Raw genomic sequence first — 26,889 nt, forward strand, 5'->3', positions numbered from 1 at the left:
CTAATGTGAAAAGCTTCCAGCTTCCAAACTACTATTTCAGAACCAAACCGCTGCAGACCGCATTCAGACCATCTACAGATTTTGTGACCCCTGGGGCGGGCCAACTCTTGAAAACTTTGCGCTTTTAACAGTGAAGGTGGAGGCTATACCTTAAAATGGAAATAGAAACTCTGAATTGGCCTCTGCAAATGACTTGCCCCTTGGTCTCAGGAAGGCGACCGTAGATTTAAGACTACTCAACGCCTCTCCAGAGACCCTCACTTTAACTTTCTACCAATTAATACAGCAGACTAGCTGTGAGTTGGGACAAAGGAAAGGGAGAGGGACAAGCAGACTCTGTGCTGAGCATGGAGCCCGACACAGGGCTCGATCTCACGACCCATGAGATCAGATGACCTGAGCTAAAATCACAAAGTTGGATGCTCAGCTGACTGAGCCACCCCGGCGCCCCTAGAGACAACTTTTTTATTTTTATTTTTACTTTTAGAGATGACTTTTTAAACTTTTAAAAATTGATATTCTGCTGTATCATCAATCGTGTTGTGTTCATCTGTGGTGGGATAAGAGAGAAAGGGCAGAAAGAGATACAGAAAGAAAACACGAGAAAATGTGTCCTCAGTTTAATGATGTGGATACAGCACACACACACGTGCTTCTGTACACATGCACATATGGCTTAGAAAGTGATGGAAGGATGAGAATCAGATGCAGCGGTGAAACAAGAGAAACATCTGGGCGAGAGAAACGAGCCTTGCTGGGCAGTCACCCAAAATGAAGATGAACAGCAAGCGAAGTGAGTCTTTAAACCCAGGCCTAAAGGAAGCACTGCCTCTTACTTAACAGGCAGCGTCCATCCGTGTTGGCCGGCAGTGACTTTCCATCGGGACCTCGTACAGCGTTCTCGATGTGGAAATGCTTCGAAGAGCACAATAATAACAATGCCAGGATGAGACTTTCGGACTTGACTGGAAAGAGGAAAGAGCTACTGTATTTGTCTTAGGCCATATGTGCTGCTGAAAGGCAAATAAATTATTCCGACTGAGATGAAGACTAACAAAGGTATACGTGACCATAACAGTTTTTGAGGGGCCATTTAAGTAAGTGCCAGGCTGCGCTGTGTGTGAGAACAGACGCGGGCTCCCCCAAGTCGGCTGCAAACGTGTGCAAAACGCTCGGCGTGGAGCAGAGATCAGGGGACTGTCCCTGAAGGGTATGGTTTGGTTTCCAAAGAATGTGAAGAGGTTTGTTTACCGCGGGGAATCAGATTCTGGGAGGACCCACATTATCACATTCCTGGGTGACATTTACCCAGAGATTCAAGTGGCAAATGTCTAGTCCTGGAGCAGGGAACTGTTTTTAAAATTAAATAAATTGGTTTCTGCTCTATTCAGATTTAAAAGATAGCAAAGCCTGAACTCTTCTCTGAATAAATAGATTTCACTGCAAGGGTCCTGGCAGAAAGCATAGTGATAAATCGTCTGCAAAACCCAGATGATTTGGGGGAAAGACATCTGGTAGAAATGTGTATCATTTTACTTTTAAAGGTGACTTTCAACTTTTAAACTTTTTTTTTTAAAGATTTTATTTATTTGACAGAGAGAGACACAGTGAGAGAGGGAACACAAGCTGGGGGAGTGGGAGAGGGAGAAGCAGGCTTCTCGCTGAGCAGGGAGCCCAATGTGGGGCTTGATCCCAGGACCCTGGGATCATGACCTGAGTTGAAGGCAGACGCTTAACGACTGAGCCACCCAGGCGCCCCTCAACTTTTAAACTTTTAAATGTAGCTCGGCTATAGAGGGAAGCATTTTGTTTATCTACCTTGACAAAACACAAAGATTCCTTCTGGCAGAACATTTGGTGAATGCAAAGGGGTTTAATTTAGTTCCATAGTGATGAGTTAGATGGATTTTTTACGGACAATTGCAAAAGTCTTAAGAAAAGTTAGTCTCTAATCTACTTGGAACAGAGAAAAAGATTTGATGTTGCTGATCTTTGTCTATGAGGATTGCCCTTGTAGAGTTCCCCCATCAACCCTGGTAAAAAAAAAGAACTTGAGAGCTGAATGTGCCTCCTGTGGAAACCTTGAGGGAACATGTATTTTGCTTCTGAATGGATGACAGGAATGAGTAGAAAGAATCGATGGACATGACAGAGAAACTCGTGAATACCATAGATCCATGACCCAGCAAACTTTATTTTCCAAGCGCTATCTTCTTAGGAAAGAGATTTTTTTTTTTTTTTAAAGAATGTGTGTGTGTATGTGCGTGTGTGTGTGTGTGTGTGTGTGGAGGGGGGTTATTTGGAGGCATTGCTCAGTATTTTCCACTAGCTATCAAATATAAACTCTATACCACACCCCAGGTTGTATTCAAGATGTTTGACAGTGGCAGAATATTTTGCTGCCCTTTGGATGAACAATCTCTACTTGGAAGATGCTGCAGTATAGCAATGTTTTATAAAGATACTCTGTTGATTCGGTCAAGGGAAGCAAAGGAGGTTTAAATTGGAACAAAAGGTTGGGTTGGTCCAATGGGAGGAGATGGAGCAGTGATTTTCATATCGTTTCTCCCACCCCAAGCCCTGGCATCACATAGCCATTAATAGAGAAACATCTCGCCTATCTGTAGTTCTTATGTCGTTTATTACTTAATGTCAGACATTAAGATAAATAACAACAGTCCTTGGCATGCGAGGAAGATGGAAGTATTTTGGTTTGGCTCAAAAAAGACAACAAAAAAAGGGGAGTGTTCTGGTAATGAAGCCCTTGAATGTCATGTTTAGTATTTGGATTTTATTCCGTTGCCAGTTGGGAGCAAGTAAGAATGTTTGCAGCAAGTAAGAATGTTTGTAAAGATCGTCTGGCAGTGGTTTGGGAGAACGTCACCATGACTGAAGCCAAAGACGGAAGGGCCTTAGGCATGAGAGTGAGAATAAAGATGAGGGAGACATCTTTGATAGACTTTCATCGGGGAAATTAATAGATGCTTTCAGGAAGCTTAGCTAAACTGAATATAACCTTCACAATGACTTTTTTATTGAGTTGGCATTAAAATGAACCTCAGATAGGAAAGCTAACTAATTTTAGGGATACAAATGTTTTATTCACTTTTAAAGGCAGTGGGGTTGGGAGAAAGTTCTTCCTTTATGTGAAAAAAAAAAAACAAAACAAACAACAATTGAATTACGTGGAAATGAAATGATACCTATTTTCATTCTGTTGGGGTCCAGGTCTTTTCATAAAAAGGCACCTGCAGGCTGACTGCAAGTCTAAACCCCAGGTTCCACTTGAACAGTTGAAGAGGACACAGCACGTATTTGCAAAGTCAACACCTACTTACGTCTCCGTTGTTTCAATGCTTCACCCAGAAATTCGTGTCCGGAGTCGTACAATCCGTATGGCTCTGTGGATTGCTTGGAGAAAACAGTGAATGATTAGCTTTGGGTCAGGGAGAAACTTGCAGGCTTAATTTGTTTACGAGACTTTGAGCTAATGAACACACAGGTATAATTGAAATACTCAGCAATAAAGTGGTCCATGGGCTCTGGAATCACAATGCCCGTTATCTGATCCCAGTCCCACCTCTTCCTGGTTCTGGAATCTTAGACATATCACCTCCTACCTCAAAACCTCAGCTTTCTCGCCTGTAAAATGGTATAGGAATGGCACTAACTCTTCGGGTGGCTGCAATCATCACATAAGGAAATCCTCAAAAAGAGGCTTACTCAGGATCTGGCACATAAAGCATATTCATGATTTGATTATTGATTGTTGCCAGTTCAGGACTAAATCCAGCACACAGTGGAGGGGGAGGTAGAACAGAAGAGGACTTGTTTGTGTTACTTCATGAAAAGTGTGAGAAGTGGGGCCTCTGGGGTGGCTCAGTCAGTTAAGTGTCTGCCTTCGGTTCAGGTCATGATCTCAGGGTCCTGGGATCGAGCCCCGCATCGGGCTCCCTGCTCAACAGGGAGCCCGCTTCTCCCTCTCCTCCCAGCTTGTGCTCTCTCTCGCTATCTCTCTCTCTCAAATAAATAAATAAAATCTTAAAAAAAAAAGTGTGAGAAGATTTTAAGCAGAGATTTAAAAACTTGTTTTGGCAGAGGAGAGCCTGGGTGGCTCAGTCTGTTAAGTGTCCGACTCTTGATTTTGGCTCAGGTCATGATCTCAGAGGGCCTGCTTAAGAGTCTCCCCCTCCCTCTCCCTCTCCCTCTGCCTCTCTCTCTCTCTAAAAAATTAAATAAATAAAACTAAAAAAACTAAAAACTAAAAAAAAACTTGTTTTGGGGGCGCCTGGCTGGCTCAGTCAGAAGAGCAAGCCACTCTTGGTCTTGGGGTCATGAGTTCAAGCCCCACGTTGGGAGTAGAGATTACCTAAATAACTTTAAAAAATATAAATAAATAAATACTTGCTTTGTTTAGGGGCACCTGGGGGGCTCAGTTGGTTAAGTGTCTGCCTTCGGCTCAGGTCATGATCTTAGGGTCCTGGGATTGAGCTCTACATCCGAGCCCTACATCCAAGCCCCACAACCAGCTCCCTGCTCAGTGGGAAGCCTACTTATCCCTCTGCCCCTCCCCCCTGCTTATTCCCATACACAGGCACTCTCAAATAAATAAATAAAATCTTTTTAAAAAAACTTGTTTTGTTTTGTGGGCTTCATATTTTTAAAAATATTAAATCTGTATGGAGTTCACACATTGTTAGACACCTGCTTTCTGAAGGTGTTTGAGTTGGGGGCCCCCCTGTGTCTAGCCCTCAGATACCATTATTATCCCCATATCTGGCCAAGAGTGGTGAAAAATGGAATACTATAGAGCATTATATTCCTCTTACTTCTCTCTTTTAAATAAGCTACCTATTTACTTTTGAATAAGGATATGGTCTAGGCCTTTTTACTTTTTTCATTCTTTTTAAATGTAAGCTCTATGCCAAACATGGGGTTCGGACTCATGACACTGAGATAAAGAGTCGCGATCAAGACTCACGTGTTCTACCAACTGAGCCAGCCAGGCACCCCAACACAGTCTAGGTCTTTATCTCACTTCTTTTCAAATTTTACCCAGAGTCTGGGAGAATCACCACCATCAATAACGTAATGTTTCAAAACCTTGGTCATAGCAAAGAGAAAACCCCAAATCAGTATTTCCTTGAAAAGGGATTTTTCAAGTAATTTTTTAGCAGAAGGAATGCGGGTACTGAGTTTGAAAACCTCGATGGCACAGGACTTGTGTAACTTTATTTTTGTAGGGCATATGACTACACAGCTGCTAGAGACCTGAATTTTCCCAATTTATTTTTGGATATTTTCATTCACATAAATAAATGGTCAACACTAAAGCTTTCATCTTTTTAAATGTCTTCTGACAGTGTTATGTCTCCTGAAGAATTGATTTTGGCAGCAGGAGTCACAACAGGGCACCTCACTGATAACACGACCTCTCATAAGTAGGTACCACCCATGGTTTAAATTCCGAAACGTCAGGGGCACCCAGTATAACTCTGTGCAGCCTACCATAACATACCGGTTTTCTATCTCATCATTACTTGGCACTGAAGACGTCCTGCTTCTCAGTCACGTATTGTCAATGACATTTACAGAAGTCCAAGGGGAATACCCAATTTCGGGTGGAAACTGAATGGGCAGCCACTGGTGTCTTACTTTAATTTATACTAAGACGTTTCCTTTGTTAAGGAGAGAGAAGGCCTGGGCGCCTTGGTGGCTCAGTCGGTTAAGCGTCAGACTGTTGGATTCGGCTCAGCTCGTGATCTTATAGGTCCTGAGATGGAGGCTCGCATCAGGCTTTGCTCTCAGTGGGGAGTCTGCTTGAGATTCTCTCCCTTTGCCCCGTCCCCACTTGCATGCTCTCATGCTCTCTCCCTTGCTCTCTAAAATCAATCAATCAATCTTAAAAAAAAAAAAAATTAAAAAGGAGAAGGAAGGCTATTCTAAAGAAGGAACAGAAATCAAGGGACTTGCAGAATAGACTGAATTTGTAGCCACTTCACAAAACAATACTGTGTATCACTGGGAGAGGTGGTAAGTGAACTTGGTCAAGGAATTGGAAAGGAAATTTGTTTTGGTTGCAACAGTAAAGTTTTTTCAACACCCAGCAAAAATGTGGGGGCTGGAGGGAAGGGCAACAATTCTAGAACTTCCGCCCATTCATGTAAGATTATGCCTGACAATATTTTTGCCTTTTTCCCCTCCCTGGGAGGACATGGGAGGGGGCGTGGGATAAAATGTAGTTGCAGAAGATAAAATAAAGCCTAAGTTGAAAGTCTTGCCAACGGATCATTATCAAACAGTTGGGTTCCAGAACTGTTATTTTGATGGTTTAGAGCCATTCTTCATGAACATTTAAAATGATTTTATGGTAATGAAAACAAAGCTGGCAGCCTCAGCCCCATCTTGTCATGGTCAATCTGCCTTAGGAGGAGTTTGTTAAGGTTGGCAAAACAGATTTCGAGAAGACCACTGGAAAGCGAAGGCAGCGTAAAAGGAAGGACTCGGGAGACTGAGGGGACTCGAAGTTATGTCTTTGTTGGCATGTTTGAAGCAAGCCAGCGAGAAAGGAAAACTGAAGGAGTCTGATAGCTGTCTGCAGATACTCGAAGATGAGGAAAAAATGAGACATTTACTCTCTGTGTTTCTCATGTTGGAGCTAGGGCAAAAAATATGTTGGCATAACAGCCAGGAAAATTTTGGCTTAGTAGAAACAAGAATTTATAGCTGTTCAAAACGGAGAATGTTAAAAACCTACCAGCCAACAAATCGGGCAAACAGATGCATAGCATTGGGTGGGCACTGAGCAGGGTTTGGGCACAGGCTGACTGCCTGATGGGGAGGCTCCAGAAGGCACGGAGGCATGCACGAAGGGGGGTCTTTAACTTCATCTTTTAAGAGCAAGAATCTATGACAACTGTTCTTGAGATTATTTTTGAGCCCTTATTTTCTATCTACTGATTAGGACACTGAAGACGAGGAAAATTGCTGAACTTGGAAAAACCATCGGCCAGCAAGCTGGCATCATTCAAATTCTTATCCAAATTTGTGAATGTACATGTTCTTAACCTTTAGGCACCCCAGGCACAAGAAGCCTTTCTCAGGCAGGAGAGATTCTGAGAATGACACTGACTTTAGAGAATAATTCTACTTTCCTTTACTAGAGCGATACCTGTGGCTAAATGAAAAAAACCAAACCAAACCAAACCAAACCAAAAATGAAGCAGTCTTCCCTACAAACGAGGATTACTAGATAGGAAGAAGCTGAGAATGACATGAGAGCTGCTTGGGTTCTTTCTTAGACTTCCTCACCACTCACCACCTGCCACCCCCACCCCTAGGTGCAGGGGACCAGCCTGGGCACGCAGGTTGTAACTCTGAGCTCCTGTCGCAGATGCGTATTAATCCTGTGTCATAGGCCCCCGTTTACCCAGAAACTATTCTGTTTCTGGGGCTGGTTCTGACTCTGCTGTTAAAGTCCCTGCAAAATATGGAAAAGTGAAGAACCAAACTGTCTGACCAGGAACCTAAACCAACTCCCACATAGCTCTGTGGCTGGATGTCTGAGGACATTCACGCAAGTGCATAGTCTTCACGGCTCTGTAGCAGGTGAAGTCTCTCTTGGTGAACTGGACCATGTATGAACCCAGAGGACTGAATTTGTCAAAGGCTTCTCCTTTCCTCCTGGATTCACTGGGATTTCTTCTTGGCTTCCTAAGGGCAAGGGTACTTTCAAATGGCATGTACCCAGGTCCTAGCTTACTGCTTCGGGCATAGGACATGGATGAGAGAGAAGAAAATAAAAAAAAGGGAAGAAAACTTAAAAAAAAAAAAGATTTATTTATTTATTTGAGAGTGAGAGAGAGACAGAAAGAGTACAAGCAGAGGGAGAGGCAGAGGGAGAGGGAGAAGCAGACTCCCCGCTGAGCTGGGAGCCCAATGTGGGGCTCGATCCCAGGACCTGGAGACCATGACCTGAGCTGGAGGCAGACGCTTAACCATCTGAGCCACCCAGGCGCCCAGGGAAGAAAACGTTTAACCCAGTTTCTACTTCTGATCAAAGCCCTCCAACCAAACCTCACTGTGAGGCTCCATTTTGTCCAGAACCTTTGAAGGGATCCAGGTTCATTATGGAAACAGTGTTCCCTAGATGTTAGCAAGACCCACTGTCACATCTCAAGTTTTCTTGTTTCTTTCTTTTTTCTCTTTTTAAAAGATTTTATTTGGGGTGCCTGAGTGGCTCAGTAGGTTAAGCATCTGCCTTCAGCTCAGGTCATGATCCCAGGGTTCTGGGATCGAGCCCCAAGTTGAGCTCCTTACTCAGCAGGGAGCCTGCTTCTCCCCCTGCCTGCTGCTTTCCCTGCTTCTGCGTGCTCTCTCTCTCTGACAAATAAATAAAATCTTAAAGAAAATAATAAAACAATCGTGAGCGATTTTACATCAATACACTACTGTGGATAGTTTGTGATCTATCTCCAAACATCGGGGCATCTCACTCTATACATTCAAGGATTCCATTACAACTTACAATTATAATAATAATTTACTATTATCCCAGCCATGGGAATATTTCCTTATTGTTTGCCCCCTTAGCTCACCCAAGAGTTCAGATTGCATGATGTAGGGCCAAGATCAGAGTAAGGCAAGTGAGGCAGGGTCATATAAGAGCAGGGCCAGATCCTGACTTCGCTTACAATTTTGATATTTTTTTGTTCAGCAGATGTTTTGCATTCATTTTGATTAATGAGATTTTTGGTACCTGTGACAATTTTGTGTCAATTGCTTCATCCTATAGTGTTGGCCCTGCCATAACACTTGACCCCATTTAAGTCCACAGGTACCAAGTAGCCTGGGGTGTTGAAAATGCTTTGGAACTAAGGAGAGATGGTTGTAAGTCTTAGTTCTGCATGTTACTAGCTGCATGACTCTGGAAGAGTCACCTTCCCACTGGGGACCCCAGGGGTCTCCTCTGGAAAATACAGGGGACATTTAATTTTAAACTTTTATGAGAAGCGCAAAGATGGCAGGACAATGTATTCTAGCTCTTTAACTACCCTCCATGCCTCCAAGTAGCACCAAATCTGGTGCTTTGCACAGAGTGGGCATTCAAAAAATGTCTTCTAGTCAGTGTTTTTTTGCACATTGAAACAAAATTATAGACCAAGGTCCAAAAGGAAAAGCCCACACAAATTAGAAACATTCTGCAAATAAAACCAAAACCTCCCCGAACAAGAACATTGTCCCTCTCTCTTTCTTCCCAGAAAAAAAATAATAATAAAATCATTGCTCTCTGATTTATTTAATTACGGCAAATTCTTTTTTTTCCCCGGGAAATATGCTATTCAAATATTTCAGGTTTTGAGTGAAGCAGACTTGCGTAATCATCCAGCCCTCAGGGATTTCTTTCCATCTAAAGATACTAGTACCACCCTAATGAGTCAGATTTCATAAAATGTAACATCTGTGAGAAAAGGTTATAAACATGCAGTGGTGCCCAAAACAGCTGGGGGACTGCCAAAGAAATAGAATCTCCACTGCCTAGCTAGGTCTTCATATTTGTGTTTGCGTAACTAGAAGGTAAGGAGAGAGAGCATTTATATATTCCCCTCTTCCTTCCTTGACTAAGAAAGAAAAAAAAATAAATGAAGAAGGAAGGAAGAAAGGAAGGAAGGGGTAAGGAAGGAATATCATCAGACCCTGGTCCAATGGTAAAACCTAGGACTGTATTTTAAGAGCTTTCTTTCTTTCTTAGTTCATCTTACAAGAGGCAGCTTTTCCATTTACTTACTGTCTATAGTGGTAGAAATGAGAGGGATGAACCACTTCTGAGGTCTCTTAACTATATTATTTTGTAAATTGGTCCTGGACACAGTAACTATACAATAAAATAATCTGCATTTATTTAATATCTTTCTTTCATCTTTGATATGATTCACCTTGTCCCAGAGACGGAGGTCTGGTATTTGAGGGAAAGAAAAGGGATCTTGTGAAAGTCATTAAATACAGTGGTATGGGAGAAAGAGTGGACGTATGCATATATCTGCACTGTTCCTATCGACTCAGTACTTGGAGAACTCAAAAGCTAAGTGCTTCACCTGGTACTCAAATCAGAAAATATTTTGGCACCTATACAAGTCCTATAATATATCTTCAAAGAAACATAATATAAGCAGTTTGTTTCCTGGCAAGGAACTTAGAAGGAACTCCGTAACAAACCACTTGATACAATAAAAAAAAATTTTTTAATTTTACTTTTAGCAAAGGTTCCTGTATCTTTTCTGTTCATCATAGATTTCCTCTAACAAGGCAAAGGTAGACAAACCATTTTAACCTGAAGTCCAATTACAGAAAGTTATTAAAAGCAGAAAAAGCAGGCGCCTGGGTGGCTCAGTCAGTTAAGCATCTGCCTTTGGTTCAGGTCGTGGTCCCAGGGTCCTGGGATCGAGTTCCGCATCAGGTTCCCTGCTCAGCGGGGAGTTTGCTTCTCCCTCTGCCCCTCCCCCTGCTTATGCTTTCTCCGTCCCTCTCTCTCTAATAAATAAATAAAATCTAAAGCATGGCAATTCTAAGTTCATCTTTAAAACCACCATACAAGAGTGCCTGGGTGGCTCATTCAGCTAAGTGGCTGCCTTCAGCTCAGGTCATGATCCCAGGGTCCTGGGATGGAGCCCCGCATCGGGCTCCCTGCTCAGAGGGGAGCCTGCTTCTCCCTCTGCCTCTGCCACTCCCCCTGCTTGTGCTCTCTCTCTCTCTCAGATCTCTCAAATTAATAAATAAAATCTTAAAAAATAAAATAAAACCACCATACAGAGTCATATTAATAGTAACCATAGAGGGCTTGAGTTGAAGACACTTTAGTTTTGCTTGCGTTCAAGATAATCAAGTTTTGAAGGTTCTGAAAAGAGATATTCAGAATGGCCTTCCTATTACTTCTTAAAAAATCTAGTTTCAGGGGCACCTGGGTGGCTCAGTTGTTAAGCGTCTGCCTTCAGTTCAGGTCATGATCCCAGGGTCCTGGGATCGAGCCCCGCATTGGGCTCTCTGCTCCGCGGGAAGCCTGCTTCTCCCTCTCCCACTCCCCCTGCTTGTGTTCCCTCTCTTGCTGTTTCTCTCTCTGTCAAATAAATAAATAAAATCTTAAAAAAAAATCTGATTTCACCATACTGACCTGTTAAATAGGACTTGAAGGCAGTGTCCAGAATGTTCGTTAGAAATTACCTGTCTTCTCTCACTTCAGAATTCACTTGTTAAGCAACACCTGCGTTGAACTTCATGCCAGTTACTATAGAAAACAAATCATCTCCTGACAGGTTTTCCTAGTTGGTAATGTGCTTAGGCAGCAATTACAGGCCCTGAATTTTTTTCCTAAGATGGGTTTGGTAAGCCTACATCAAAGAGATAGAGAAGATGGGCTAATGGCTTGTGCAGGGCCTTTTTATCATCCAAGAGAAGGGAATTGATGTGGTCTCCCTGGGCGGGGTCCCAGCCCAGCAACTCCACTCATATTTCCACGATATGCACCATTCACCAAAGGCACTGTGACTAGTGTCCTGTTCTGACATTTGCCTAGTGGCAACCTGTTCTGACATTTAGACGTGCTGAATTTCTGCATCAAACTAAGACTTCTCCTTGACCGTGAGCTCTATGTGAGTCCACAAACGGATGTGACTGCTTTAAAAAAAGCGGGGGGAAAGGTGAATTTGTCCTTGAAATGTTCTAATAGAATTAAGGGAGTGTTTGTCCAACTCTGCTTGAACTGGTCAGGTTGCACCTGGGAGTATTGTATTCTTTTCTGCGAATTACAGTTTCAGAGGAACAATGGTAAACTGGAGCATGTCCAGAAAAGAGACAACAGGACAGAGAGAAAGCTTAAAAATTACATCATGTGAGGAACGCTGAATGAATTGGTGGAAGCAATTCATTCTAGAAAAGAAAGGACAGGATAACTTTTTTTTTTAATTTATTTTTTTGGTAAGCTCTGTACCCAACATGGGGCTCAAACTCACAACCCTGAGATCAAAAGTCACATGCTCTTCTGACTGAGCCAGCCAGGTGCCTCAGAGCAGGGTAACTTTTTTCAGATGGTTCAAGATCTGGTATGCAGATGAGGGAACTTTTATCTGACCAGAGAGCAAAACTAAGGACATGAGAAAAAGACACATTTTAGCTCAACCCAAGGCAAAACTTCCTGAAGATGATAGTTGTTAAGATGTTTATTCATTTTAACAATATCTGTCAAAAAACATTTTAGAAAATATTTATTGAGCATCTACTATATGTTCTAGGCCCTGAACAAATAGGAGTGAATAGCGGTGAACAGAACCCATGGAGCTTTCATTCTAGTGCAAAGCTGTGTCAGATGATGGCACATTTCTCATACGCGGAGGTGTTTAATGAGGCAACCACAAATTGAGAGTTTTGTAGGAGGACACCAGGAGTTAAGTGTGACCGGGCTTGATGCTGTCTAAAGCTCTGCCAACCCTGAAACCCTAATGCTATACCTGATACAGTTTGCTGGTTCTCCCGGCCGATGGTCAGGATGTACAGTTCTGATTCTGTGGCTTAGCCACAGTCTCCTGCTAGTACACGCGCACATGCAGGGCCTCCTTCACGAAGTGGGTTTGGAGGGCTGGGGTGCCAGGAAGGATAAAAGTAGGCCATGTACTGTACCGTGATGGGAAGCAATTTTCTTATATGTCATTTTCACCCCCAAAGATGTAGCTGCCATTTCTCTTTGTTTTCATCTTTTTCAACTTGCCCTTATTAGTTGGGGAAGGGGAGTTCTCCCTTTACAAACCAATTTCTATTCTTTAATCTCTTTGAAAGAGGCTGAAGTTAGCATGGCCAAAGATTATAGAATTATTGGGGTGCCTGGGTGGCTTAGTCGGTTAAGTGCCTGCCTTTTGATTTCGGCTCAGGTCATGCATGGCACTTAACCGACTAAGCCACCCAGGCATCCCAATATTAGTGCTTCTCTCTGACTTCTGATTTCGGCTCAGGTCATGCATGGTCTCAGGGTTGTGGGATTGAGCCCTGCATTGGGCTCCGTGCTCAGGGGGAGTCTGCTTGAGATTCCCTCTCTCCCTCTCCTTCTGCCCCTCCCCTTGCTCACACGCGAGCACTCGCTCTCTCTCAAATAAATAAGTAAATCTTTAAAGATCGTAGAATTATTATTATTTTTTAAATTATATTTATTTATTTATTTATTTATTTATTTAAAAAAGATTTTTATTTATTTATTTATTTGACAGAGAAAGACACAGCGAGAGAGTGAACACAAGCAGGGGGAGTGGGAGAGGGAGAAGCAGGCTCCCCGCAGAGCAGGGAGCCCGATGCGGGACTCGATCCCAGGACCCTGGGATCATGACCTGAGCTGAAGGCAGTTGCTTAACCAACTGAGCCACCCAGGCGCCCAAGATCATAGAATTATTGTCTGTTAAAGTGAAATGAGATGTCAGAGACAATTTAATCTAGTCCCTTCATTTTATACATGAGAAAAACAGAGAGTTAGTAGAACACATAAATACCTGAATATGGAGTGGTGGGGGTAGAAAAAAAATCCCTGAATACCTAAGACAGAAGTACTAATTATTCCTAGGATTTTAGGCAAAATATCTACTTTGGGTCCAGAAAGTTTTATAAAGAATCATGCAGAGCTTTTAGAAATTACACAGTTAATATTGATATTTATTTTACTGGATGCATAAAGTAGTAGCTTAGACCCAGTCAAAGGTAGAATGTAAACTAGAAGATATATCTGAAGAGGGTACCTAAAATGTAGCACAGCGAGACAATGAGATGGAAAATAGGAAAGAAAGGCTAAAATATAAAGGACAGAGAGTAAAGCGGTCTAACATATTATCAAATCAACGTGGCAGAAGGGAATAAAGCTTTGTGCTAACCAGGGGGTTAAAAGTAGGACCACAGTCAAAGTCTAGCTGATATGTGGGTATTTTGAGCATCTAAAAATAGGATTATAAAATAATGCCCATAATATTCCTTTAAAAAAAAAAAGATTTTATTTATTTATTTATCAGAGAGAGAGAGGGGGCACAAGCAGGGGAAGTGGCAGGCGGAGGGAGAAGCAAGCTTCCCGCTGGGTAAGGAGCCCGAGGCGGGGCTCGATCCCAGGACCCTGGGATCATGACCTGAGCTGAAGGCAGACCCTTAACTGACTGAGCCACCCAGACGCCCCCATGATATTCCTGATCAGGACAGAGGATGACTGATTTGGGAATCATTCAATCTGGCGATTCTGGACAAGGACAGGGACACCTTTGTTCTGCCCTGATAGCATCCATAGGCCCTTCCATCTTCAATTTAAGAAGAAGGGTCATGTTTGAAAGCAGGATCCCTTTGGCCTTCACCAAATATGGAACAACTCCCTAAGAGAATAAAATTGGAAGACAAAAACTCACTCTAGAAGGAAATTGGGACCATGATTCTAAGACCTTTTATAAAATTATGAAATGCTTGGAAATTTCTTATACCGATCATGTTTCTGGTATCTACTATTCTCCTCTGGTAATTAACAGTAAAAGATTTTAAGGTAAAGATAAATGTTTGTGGAGCAAAGAATACAGCAGTTGGACAGATGTGCAACAAGAAAAGTGGGTAGAGTCAGCTGCTGAGGGAGAGGGAGGTGTCTGAGTTGCTGGGGCCCCTCCTGGATAAGGAGAGAAAACAGGAGCTGCTTTGAGCCTGGCTCGGAGGCTGAATAGCAGACAAAGACAAGTGAGATGCTCCAGCAAGGCAATCGGTGAAATCTACATGATGTCTTACGCCTGAATATATATATATTCAGATGTGAATTGACAGTGTATGTAGATTCCTCCTAATAGCTCAAAAGCTGGATGGAGTTATGTTTCTGGCAATATGGTACTCTAGATACTCTAGGTATTCTTTAAACACTTTTCACTACAAAACCTTGAAAAACACTGGATTAAACATAAAATCATCTTTTTAAATGTATGGCTGAGCTGGCAAGAAAGTAAGGATATTTCTTAGTGGCCTGAACTGAAATGGGGGGAATCAAGAATGCAGAGAAACATCAAAGCCATGGCTTATGCAACCTTTCCTTTGTTGCTACACCTTGCAAAGCTCAGAAGGTATAATGTAGGACCCAGAAATTTCCTTAAATGCCTGGAACCAATAAGTCTCCTAGTTTTTAGTGAGGGGCGCTGATGCATGTTGGGGGCACACTTTCAACTCTGCCTTAGCCTTCATTTTCTGCTCACAGAACCTTCAAGTTTATCCAGGGTGAAAGCTTAGGGCCTTTTCATGGCTTTCTTGGCAATGCACAGAACCCTGGGCACGAGCAAAACCCTATACTTGCATGTGGCCTTCTTGATTCTCAGGTATACGTCAGAGCTTGTCAAAGCCTCTCGGTATGTCTCATTCCTCAAGTCTTTATTTTAAAGCTTTTGGTTAGGGGTGCCTGGGTGGCTCAGTCAGTGAAGCATTGACTCTTTGTTTTGGCCCAGGTCATGATCTCAGGGTCTTGAATGGAGCCTGGATTCGGGGTATCATCTTCCTCCTTCTCCCTCTGCCCCTCACGCGCGCATGCACTCTTTCTCAAATAAATGAATAAATAAATCTTAAATTTTTTTTTAAATAAAGCTTTTGGTTAGTCTAATGTTTTCCCTCAACTGGTATCCGTCTCCTCAGGCAGCTGCAAAGCTAAATAACTGCCTGTTATTATTTTCGATAAATGTTTACGGGAAAAAGCTTTTCACCGTAGGTGAGCTGACTTGGATCAAATATGGATAGTCTTGCAAGTGAGGCTTTGCAGGGAGCCACCAGACAGGTACATAATAATTCTCTGGGAATGAAGCTTTTAAGGAGTTCCCAAACTACTTTCTGTTCCTTTCAGTTGCTACCAGACTGCTGGCCTTCACTGGGATGCAGGTTGTTAGTTTTCAAGAAGATTGCAAAGCAGGGTAAGACTAGAGCAAGTTATACGTGCCACACAGCTCACTTCTTTTACTGAGATTAAGCCATTTTCAATTTTGTTGTTTTTGTTTGATTTTGACGAACACTCCCAGATTGTTGCCCAAGCCTTTGGATAAATATCAGAGTTCTGAAAAAGTCAATTCAGACCATTTTGCCAGTTCCTTGCTGCTTTGTGGACAAGAGAGTTTTCTGAGGTCCTTCCTCTGCTAGTTTTGCTCATGTCACCTGGATGGGGAGTTTGAATAGGCATACTTTGTGCATATGGGAACCATGTGGCTCAAAAAGCATGGTGTTCTTTAAAAAATCAGGCTTAGGGGTGCCTAGGTTAAGCGTCCGACTCTTGGTTTCAGCTCAGGTCATGATCTCAGGGTCGTGAGATCAAGCCCCGAGTCAGGCTCTGTGCTCAGTTCCGAGTCTGCTTGAGATGGTCTCTCTCCCTCTACCCCTCCTGCTCACCCTTGCTCGCTCTCTCTCTCTGAAATAAATAAATAAATCTTTAAAACGAGTTAAAGAATAAAAAATTAGGCTTATTAAGTCTAAGAATAGTAATATAGTCCACTTACTAGTTAAACTCCTATGGAAACATGTATATTTTTCCACCACCTTCTTCTCCTTCCTAAACTTGCTTTGGTTGTAGAGACTATAAAAGTGAATGAATGAATAAATGAGTGAATCAATCAATCAGTCAAATTTGTGACTTATCAAAGGGTCCAGTACAGAGACTTAAACACAATGAATATTCAAGGAATGGTGCTGAATCAAAACATATGGGCTCAAAATAGGCAAAATCGACCAATTCTCTACTATATTTTATCCTCACGTAACACTAAATCTTTAGCTTTAAAAGTTGTAAATTTTATGTTGATGATTTCCCACTTCCTTTAATGTTTATGGGATAGATCTTTGTTTGGGTGGAAAATGAGTACTATGATATACTTTTAGCAGTAAATTCTTTCCATAAAACAAGGGAAAAAAGGAGAGAGGAGGGATGGAGGGAAGGAGAGCGGGAGAGAGGAAGATACTCCTGTCCCTTGTCAAGGTGGTGGCCACTGACAAATTTTGAAAGTATTTGACTAATACCTAGCAGAGATAATTATTTTCCATCAGAAAACTTATAACTAGCTCAACTGAAGGACATTAGTTAAAGAAGCCTGTCTGGAAATAATCTGAAAAGATCTTTGTGTCTCATGTCTTCCTTAATTTGTTATAATGAATGAGTCATAATATTTTAAGAGGATTAGAGCTGCTTATAATGAGTGCTACATTTAAAGGACTAAAGAAGCTTTAGTAACAATATCATGTAATATGATTATGGTACAACATAATATGATGGGACAAGATAATATGATTCTTTCATTTCCTGTTTTCACTAGCAAATTACAGAAAAAACACAAAGCAGCTTTTTGTTTCGTTCTTTGCTAGAGAAGAAAATGTGAAGGTTAAGTAGTATCTAGCTATATATACACACACAGGCACAAATACTGAGTTAACTCGATTATATAAATATGTAATAAAATTGGTGTCATAAATCATTTTATCTCTTCTCTATGATTCTCCTTTATTAATAATTAATATAAAAGTGGGCCTTCAATGACTATGCTAGCAAAGATAGTCCACATCTTTGAAAATTGTTTCATCTGTATTAATACTTAAAATCATTGAATTAAAAGCAAATGGTATTTTCCTCAGTTCTTGTGACTTAATGTCAAAACACTGAAAATTTGAAAAACAGGAAGATTCTGTTTCTGAATCTTCTGAAACATCAGACCTGTTCTGTTTAGCCTTTGTCAAGGAAAAACAAATAGAAGGGTAGTTCCAGATTAAAAGAGAAAAGAGGGGTGCCTGACTGGCTGTGAGTGGAACATGCAACTCTGGATCTGGGGTCATGAGTTCAAGACCCACATTACATGTAGAGCTTGCTTTCTTTTTCTTTTTTAAAGCTTTTATTTATTTATTTGGGAGAGAGAGAGAGCACAAGGGAGAACACGAGCTGGAGGGAGAGACAGAGGGAGAAGCAGGCTCCCCGCTGAGCAGGGAGCCCACCTGCGACTCGATCTCAGGACCCTGAGATCATGATCTGGGCCGAAGGCACATGCTTAACCCACTGAGCCACCCAGGCGCCCCTAGAGCTTTCTTTAAGAAAAGAAAAAAAAAAAAAAAAAGAAAAACAATGTAATCTGTGACAATTGGTTAGATATTGATTTTTTGCCTTTATTTTTTTTTTTAATGAGGTATAGTTACTACATAGTCTAGATCCCAAACTTGTTGCCCAAGCTTGTGGGCGAGCCATCAAGAGACAGAGTCCAATGAGCAGCCTTTCAGAGGCCGCTGTTACTACATAGAGCTCCTTTCTGGGGCCATGCCTTCTAGAGTGGCTCACCTGCAGTGAGGATCGGAAGGGAAGTAGAAAGGCCTGGCCATGGTGGCCTCGTGGGGGGAAATTCTGATGGGTCCATTTTAGCTTCACAGGCCCACCTCTCGCTATGGTTGCCAGTCCTACCTTGCAGCTCAATTTCTCCCCCTGCCCAATTGTCTTTCCACCTTCCACACACGGGTATTGATCCTAAGGACACAATCTAATATCCAATCATTAAACTCTGTCTCTGAGTTTTCTTCTAGAAGAACTCAACCTGTGACACGAGATGGATATCGGACAACCTCTAGGAGCGCCTGGGTGGCTCAGTCGTTAAGCGTCTGCCTTCGGCTCAGGTCATGACCCCAGGGTCATGGGATGGAGACCCGCACCGGGCTCCCAGCTCCGCGGGAGGCCTGCTTCTCCTTCTCGCACTCCCCCTGCTTGTTTACCCTCTCTTGCTGTGTCTCTGTCTGTCAAATAAATAAATAAAATCCTTAAAAACAAAAAAGACAACCCCTAAATGAGGAACTTTTTTTTTTTTTTTTAAGTTCTGTTTTCTTTAAAAATGCCAATGTCATCAAAGACAAAGAAAGGCTATGGAAATGTTCCAGATTAAAAGAGACTAAAGACACATGGCAACTAAATGTAATATATGATTCTGGACTGCATCCTATACTAGAGAAGAATAGAAGGCCAAAAAGGACATTATTGAAGCAATTGACAGAACTAGAACATGGATTAGGGATTGGCTAAAAGTATTGCATCAACTTAAAATTTCCTGTGATTATTAAGTATACAGCAATTATGTAGAAGAATGTCTTTGCTCTTAAGAAATAGACACTAAAATATATAGGGAGAAGGGAGCTGGGAGGTATGTAATTTCCTCTCAAATGATTCGGAAAAACTACATACACACATTACACAGACAGAATATAAACACAAATGGAGCAAAAATTTAACAATTGGTGAATAGAGGTAAAAAAGGATTTGAGAGGATTCTTTGAATTTTTCTTGTAACTCTTTTGCAAGCTTGAGATTATCTTCAAATAATAAGTTGAAAATACATAAATAATTACAGGTCAATCAGATATAGCAAAATGTTAATAATCGATCTAGATTATAAGTATGTAATTGTTCTCTGCACTAGTCTTTCGACTTTTCTGAATGTTTGGAATTTTTCATAATAAAAAGTTGGAAAAAAACACAGGCCAGGATATTTGCTATGTCTCAACTCTTTAAGGCTTGCAAGACTATACCTTTTGGAACACTGTGCCCTGATTTCAGGTAGGGGCCACAGAATTAATGGTTACTTTATCTGTGATTAACTGAGAGCATATATTAGCATACCAATTAGACACTGAAGTTCTCCCCTCTCTAAAGTAGAACTCTTTAAATCATTAATTATTTACCTCCTCTCTCTAAGAAACCCCATTAGATGTACAGTGTAAGCTCTGAGTACCCAAACTTTGTTTTTTTTTAGTCTCTGCTATATCCTTAGTTGCTAGAACAATTCCCAGCACTTGAAATATGCTCAATAAATACCTGTTGAAAGAACAAGTGAGGAAGATCTTAGATAAATATAGACGTGGGGGTTAAGTCAATAATTTTACCTATGAAACATCAACCTCTATCATTATCGTCAAAATTTGCTTACTTTCTCCTTCTTATTCCAAGCTGGGACCATCAGAATTCTGGAATTATCTCAGCAACCAAGTCGTCTATCTGGATAAACCTGAGCCAGGAAATAGCTTGTGGTAGTGCTGCGGGGCTCCTGGAGGAAGCAAGCCTGCTGGGGCGGGAAGCGTAGAGTGACCTCGAGGAAGGAGGTGCGGCCGCCGCTGCTGGGGACCTGCCAGGGGAGAACTCACCACACAGGACAGAGCTGACTCGGAGCCTGGAGCACCGATGTTCCACCACATGTGGAGGAATGAAGGCAGCCAGCTAAAGGAAGCCGTGCGTCAGAGAATGTAGCTTATTTATTAGCCAAGGATGGACACTCACTCAGTAAGACCAGGAACAAAGAAAGCTGCAGGAACCGGATCAGCCAGGAGTCAGAATGCAGAAATCATGTCTGGAGCAAGAACCAAGAGGAACCTAAACAGATGTGGAAATGGAGAGCAGTAGCCTGGCCATCAGTTTTGTCTAATTTGGATGTTTGCCCGCATGGAGCTGGGTGGAAGTGTTAACCACGGAGCAACAGCCTTCCCCTGATCACGTCCTCCTGGCAAACCCCTGGTGCTCACTGATGGTGCTGGTGGCTAGCGGGGGCTCGGTCCCAGCTGGCAAGGGTCACCCTGGGACGCATGCTGCTGTTGTTTCGGGGCACCCTTTAGATTCTACTTGACTATACTCTACGGACTATTTCTACTCCCAGCTCAGAGTTAGAACACTTGGAGGAAAGTATAACCAAAAGCCTTCAACTTTTCATCCTTTATCCCCCTGTCAGTCCCCACCTTCTCATTTTCAAATCTAGAAAGCTGCTTGCTTCCTAGGCAACTTTTATTTAAAATAATTTGTTCAGGGGCGCCTGGGTGGCTCAGTCGTTCGGCTCAAGTCATGATCCCAGGGTCCTGGGATCGAGCCCCACATCGGGGTCCCTGCTCGGCGGGAAGCCTGCTTCTCCCTCTCCCGCTCCCCCTGCTTGTGTTCCCTCTCTTGCTGTCTCTCCTTCTGTCAAATAAATAGACAAAATCTTTAAAATAAATAAATAAATAAATAAATAAATAAATAAATAAATAAATAAATAAATAAAATAATGTGTTCAGGGACGCCTGGGTGGCTCAGTCATTAAGCGTCTGCCTTCAGCTCAGATCATGATCTCAGGGTCCTGGGATCCAGCCCTGTGTCAGACTTCCTGTTCAGCGGGGAGTCTGCTTCTCCCTCTCCCTCTGCCCCCTCCCCTCAAATAAATAAATAAAATGTCAAAAAAAAATAAAATAAATAATTTGTTTAAATTTGTAATTAGTTATTTTACATTGAATAATAAAAAACTATCCATTTAACTAACAGACCCAACAAATATCTAAAGTGTTTTCCAGGTGACATCTTATCATACTGCTTACAAACACACACACACACACACACTCCTTAACCTCTTGGCACATTAAGTGGAACATTAGAATTAAAATCAGTACAGTGGTCTTAATACAGAAGTATACTGTAAGACATGATTTGTGATATGTAGGTGTCCTGAAAAATATGATTTATGGTTGTTGTGGCTTTTTAAAGATTTTTAAAAAATTTAAAGTAATCTCTACACCCAACATGGGGCTTGAATTCACAACCCCAAGATCAAGGGTCGCATGTTCTTCCAACCAAGCCAGCCAGGCCCCCCTATGGTTGGCTTTTATTTCAGAGATTTTACCCATTCACAGTGACAGTACCACATGTTTCTTCCATTTTTTTTTTCCTTGGATCTATTTCATTAGAAAATACTCAGCCTATTGGCCTATAAGAGGATTTTACTAAAGATGTCACCAGTGTGGCCAAAAGCTGGGTTGTCATGGGATGAGTTATTACTCCAAAAGCGGACTAAGTTAGTATACCTGTAAAGCAGAGGCAGTAAAACAACAAAAAGGTTTAACTTCCATGGATTAATGTATCATTTTGCAGTAAGAAAATTCTGGAAAAAAATTATTTTACTTTCATTATGAAATTTATGAGTTTGGTTTAGTGTGTGTATATATATATTATGTTGAATTACATATGAAGAGGGATATAAGTTTTTCAGCATTTAGGGCCTGTCAGGAAAAATTGTGAAGGATACTGAAATGGGAAGACAGATTCTGAGTATCCTACCTGGTGTGTGTTTTCGGGTTCTCTGCCTGTTACTGTCTGAATATTTCACAATTGTTCACATTGTCGACAACTTATAATAATGCAAATGATCCTTGTCCACAGAAATATGAATGAATTGTGTCCAGTGGAATGCAATTGATTATTGCCCTGTGAATTACTAACCAGTTTTGCCAATTTTTGCAACTGTTTATAAACTCATTTCAACATTCCTGATGGCCTATATATGTGTGACACTTTGAAATCTCTTTTTAACCCATGGCAACATCTTACTGATTCTATCATTCATTAATGAGTTAAATAAAACATTTGAGACATGTTAATTTTATATTTGTATATGAGTCATGATTTATCTGTTAAAAAATTATCTTTTAATAGATCTGTAGTCTAAAAGTGTTGGTCTGACCTTGAGAGGACAATGAAGAGGGAGAGGAGGATGGGGGTGAGGTAAGGTTTTTAAAAAATGTATATGAAGTTTCTTTCTGGTCCACTCAATTTCCAAAACCTAAATTTACCTCCCACTCCTAGGATAATGATGGAACTGAACATCAAGATGGGGAAGCAGCCCCTCAGAGGAAAGGAGGACTAAGTGGAATTCCAGACAAGCAGGGAAAGGCTTCAGGAGAGAAAATTCTGATAGCACTCCAAGTTTGGTATTGTGGATGCAAATTCTTTCTTTAAGAAATCCCAGACTCTCTTCCTTGCACCCCAACCTGTCCTCTTCAAGGACTGTGTGTTGGAAGCCAGGTCCCTAATACGACTGTTGGAATCGAGAGACCAATAGGCAAGATTAATAGAATTGCTTTGCATAGCCAGAACATTAACACAGTATTCAAATATGTACAGCTTTCTGTTTATCTCTCTCTCTCTCTCTCTTTTTTTTTTTTGGCAGTCAGACTGAGGCTACTTTAATCGCTGCTGCAGCTACCCTAACCAAGGAAGGGAGCCAAGCCCATGCTCTAGCCACCCCCAAACTACAGATAATTGGTTAGATGTGGCGTTTTGCCTGATCAACGCTGCAGTTCCAGAACACAGAATGTCTTCCTTGGCCCGAAGACTGGCTCGCCAGTTTGGGATGAAGAGAAGTCATGGCAGCCCCCAAAGACACTCCAGTGATGTCTCATCTGTCACTGCCCTTGCTCCCCACTGTCTCTTGAGATATCTAAATATATCTAGGATGTTTACGCAGAGTTGAATTTTATTTTATTTTTATTATTATTTTTTTAAGATTTTATTTATTTATTTTTGCACACGCACGAGAAAGCAAGAGAGCAAGAATGAGCCGGGTGGGTGGGGTGGGGGGGAGGGGCAGAGGAAGAAGCAGACTCCCTGCTGAGCAAGAAGCCCCATGTGGAACTCGATCCCAGGACCCTGGGATCATGACCCGAGCTGAAGACAGATGCTTAACCGACTGAGCCACTCAGGCGGCCCGAGTTGAATTTTAGTTCTCCGTTTCCTTTCCAGTCTTCCATGTCTATCTTCCCTCTCTGTCACCCTCATCTCTTCAGTGGTTAAACTGCCCTCTTTCCCACCAGCCCATCCTCACCACGTGCTTTGATGAAATCCACAATCACAAGCATTTCTGGGCGGGCGGTATTTTATGGTAGTGAAGGACTAGGGCCCTGGAGTCAGGCAGACCCTGGTTTCAAATTGCAGTTCCACTTACTACCTACCTGAGTGGCCTTGCGAAGTTAGTCAAAAGTTCCAAGCCTCAATTTCTGCATCTGGAAAAGAGGGATAATAATAGTATCTACTTGACTAGGTTGCTGTGGGGATGAAATGAGGCAGTCAAGTGAGGCTCACTGTCTGATAGAGAGTCATCTGCTACTATTATAATGTATTTTCCTGCCTCCAGACTCCTGTTTCCCATTTTCCCTCTATTTCTAATGTACTTCTATTTCCCATTGTCTTATTTGTAGGTACTATTTCACATTTTTTTCTCAATCCACCATAGATACTGATAAAGTACAGGACATGCTACCCCAAAATATGGCACCTTGGTATATTGAATGGTTTAAGCGGAAGGAGTTTGAGAAACAGCAGTTTCAGGAAGGACTCTCTGATTTTCCTGGTCTCCTTGAAGCAGGTCATATGAGCCTCACGTGAGAGGTGCCTTCCATATACCCTGAGGGAAGCATCCTTACCTCTGAGGAAGGAGGGACTCTGAGAAGAATCTGAATAAGCCTTGCTATATTTCCCCCACTGTACTACTGTCTGCTCCTAACCCTTTGACCTAGCACATTTTCCACGAGTCCCCATTTTTGGTCAAACGTAGTATAAAAACACTCAGGTTTAACTGTTTCCTCAGGTCATTTCCTTATGAAGGCTCCCATGTCAGGTAAAACTTACATTAAAAAATCTGTATGCTTTTCTCTGGATACTCTGTCCTTTGTTACAGGGGCCCCAGCTGAGAATTTAGAAGAGGAGGAGGCAAAGATTTTTTTTTCCTCCCCTATACTGGCAAATCAAAGACAGTGGTCATATATATCACATCATTTTTTTTTTTATTACAATCAACTTGAGTTTCTTCATCTGTCATCTGGGGAGAAAGCTCATCAGTGAACCATTGTTGGGTTGTTTTAAGAATTATACAAGGATAGCACTCTCACAGACATGGTGACCATTCCTAAAACTGCCAGACTTTCTGTAAGAAGTGTGGCAAACACTAACCCCACAAAGTGACACATTACAAGAGGGGCAAGGATTCTCTGTATGCCAGGGAAAACAGCGTTATGACAGGAAGCACGTGGCTATGGTGGGCGGATGGATTTTCTGGAAAAAGGTTAAATCTATAAAGAAGATTGTGCTGAGGCTTGAATGTGTTGATCCCAACTGTGGATCTAAGAGAATGCTGGCTATTAAGAGAAGCAAGCATTTTGATAAGAAGAGAAAGGGCCAAATGATCTAGTTCTAAGTGTCATATTTTGTTTTATTAGAAGAAAATATAATCTTGAGTTTATGTTTCACTTAAAAAATCATATAAGATATGTAAGTGTCTCTCACAGCACCTGGCTTATAGGAGGAGCTCAAGAATTGTGAGCTATTATTATTATCTTACTTCAATTAATCTTTTTATTAGGGTGTATTATGAAATAATTCACACAACATGACTCTTGAAAGGTAGCAAATTCGTAGGCTTCCAGCTAATGTAATGATCACTGGCTATAATCAGAGAGCTCGTTTGATATTATTCGTGATTAGTTTAGCTAACACTTTGGATTTGTGGTTCCTTCTAAGAAAACATGGGCTGAAACATACCACTGTGAGCAACAAAATAATGGTTTCCTGCTGTTACTGTAAAGCTACATTGTGTTCATTCTTTCCTTTCCAAAGTAGGACATTCTGATCCTGTGATAATGTTCTACTGAAGGAATTTATTTATTTTGCACCAAATGATTCGTGTAGATGAGTTCATTTCTTGTGATAAAAACGGGTACAACATAGCTGAGCTTCTTGCTGTGATCTCACTGACTTGCTGTAATCCAACTGGCTAGAAAACACAGTAATTGTCTGGCTCAGCAAGAAGAAAAACAGCTTTTCCAAAAAAATTCTTTTGGGGCATTCTCTCAAGTTTGATGAATAAGTTAGTTACCGATTGCTTGAGAAAAATGTAAATTGGACGAAGTGGTATTTCTTTAGGAAATTACTGAAGACCATTCAGTGGATTTGAGCAGATTCCATTGGACATGGCAAAAAAAATCTAGTTTTTTTAAATCAAGCTTTTGTTTATTTGAGGCTGAAATAAATGAATGTGAATATTCTTTTATTTTCTTTTATTTATTTTAAGTAATCTCTATATGCAACATGGGGCTCGAACCTGAGACCCTGAGATCAAGAGTCACATGCTCTTCCAACTGAGCCGGCCAGGCACCCCAGGATGTGAAGATTCTTGTAAAATTTTTTTTTTTTTTTTTTGAGAGAGAGAGAGAGAGTGGGGAGGGGCAGAGGGAGAGGGAGAAAGAATCTGAAGCAGAATCTGCACTGAGCGCAGAGCCAGACGTGGGGCTCGATCCCACAATCTGGAGATCACGACCTTAGCGGAAACCAAGAGTCAGCTGCTCAACTGATTAAGCCACCCAGGTGCCCCTGTAAATATTTCAATAAAAAGTTAAAATGGACAGGCACTCTCTGCAATCATTCCTCCCCCCACCCCCCGCCCTGGGTTCTGGGAGACCAATGCCTTTCTGAGGAAATCTTTTATAGAGTGGTTGGTATGTTATAATCCTTCCTATGAGATAAGCAATCTTAAGTGTGTGCTGACGTTCCCCCTTCCTTATTTAATCTCTTAAAAAAAACCCAAAGGCAAACCATGGAGAAATGGCATGTTTATACATTAAATATCATTCCAGAGCAAGGCATCTCTCCCAGATAAGGTAAGAAGAACTTAGTCATTTTACTGTTTTCTAAATTTTCCCCATCTTCTTGGTTAGTGCATGTGAAGGACAGTACTGAAGTACACATTTTGCGTGTGAGCGTGTTGATAATGAGAAAATCACCCCAGAGGTGAAGGGCTTTATTTTGAATACTGTTAATGAAATGAAACCTATGTGGGGCAAAATGTCAATCAAACAGAAAAGTCATGTTTAACATTAGGTATCTGATTGGCTAAGAGTAAATAATTTATATCAGCTTAGTATTTTTCATAAATGCAGCCAGATAATTGATTTGACTAAACTTTTATTTTCTTATAACATAAGAATAAAACAAGTAATTATATATATAAATATCTTATTTAGTTTTGGAATTTGGAGAAAATTGCCAGCTCTACTCAAGGGTAAGCAGTATTT

At 41.5% G+C, this 26,889-nt stretch overlaps 1 protein-coding gene and 1 pseudogene across 5 annotated transcripts in view; one reads left to right on the forward strand and one right to left on the reverse strand.

Annotated features, from left to right (window-relative positions):
* Window positions 1-26,889, reverse strand: part of CMKLR2 (chemerin chemokine-like receptor 2) — a 46,806-nt gene that overhangs the window by 11,511 nt on the left and 8,406 nt on the right. The window contains exons 1-3 of one of the 5 annotated variants that reach the window (XM_045868139.3): window positions 19,962-20,502; window positions 16,515-16,591; window positions 3,339-3,411 (exon numbers count right to left, since the gene is read on the reverse strand). Coding sequence is in view for 1 of the 5 variants with exons in the window: in XM_045868138.3 (XP_045724094.1) it covers window positions 3,335-3,411; window positions 19,962-19,991 (107 nt within the window). In the remaining 4 variants the exon portion in view is untranslated. Of the gene's footprint in view, window positions 1-3,334; window positions 3,412-16,514; window positions 16,592-19,961; window positions 20,503-23,775; window positions 23,827-26,889 lie in introns of those variants that run through there. The other 4 variants (XM_064586974.1, XM_064586973.1, XM_045868141.3 and 1 more) reach the window with 4 other exon arrangements.
* LOC135363781 (large ribosomal subunit protein eL42-like) lies at window positions 24,716-25,583 on the forward strand (annotated as a pseudogene).

Source organism: Mirounga angustirostris, unplaced genomic scaffold (assembly GCF_029215605.1).
Source record: "Mirounga angustirostris isolate CCGP_5_RB_7025 unplaced genomic scaffold, mMirAng1.0.hap1 SCAF_3, whole genome shotgun sequence".
Classification (NCBI taxonomy): domain Eukaryota; kingdom Metazoa; phylum Chordata; class Mammalia; order Carnivora; family Phocidae; genus Mirounga; species Mirounga angustirostris.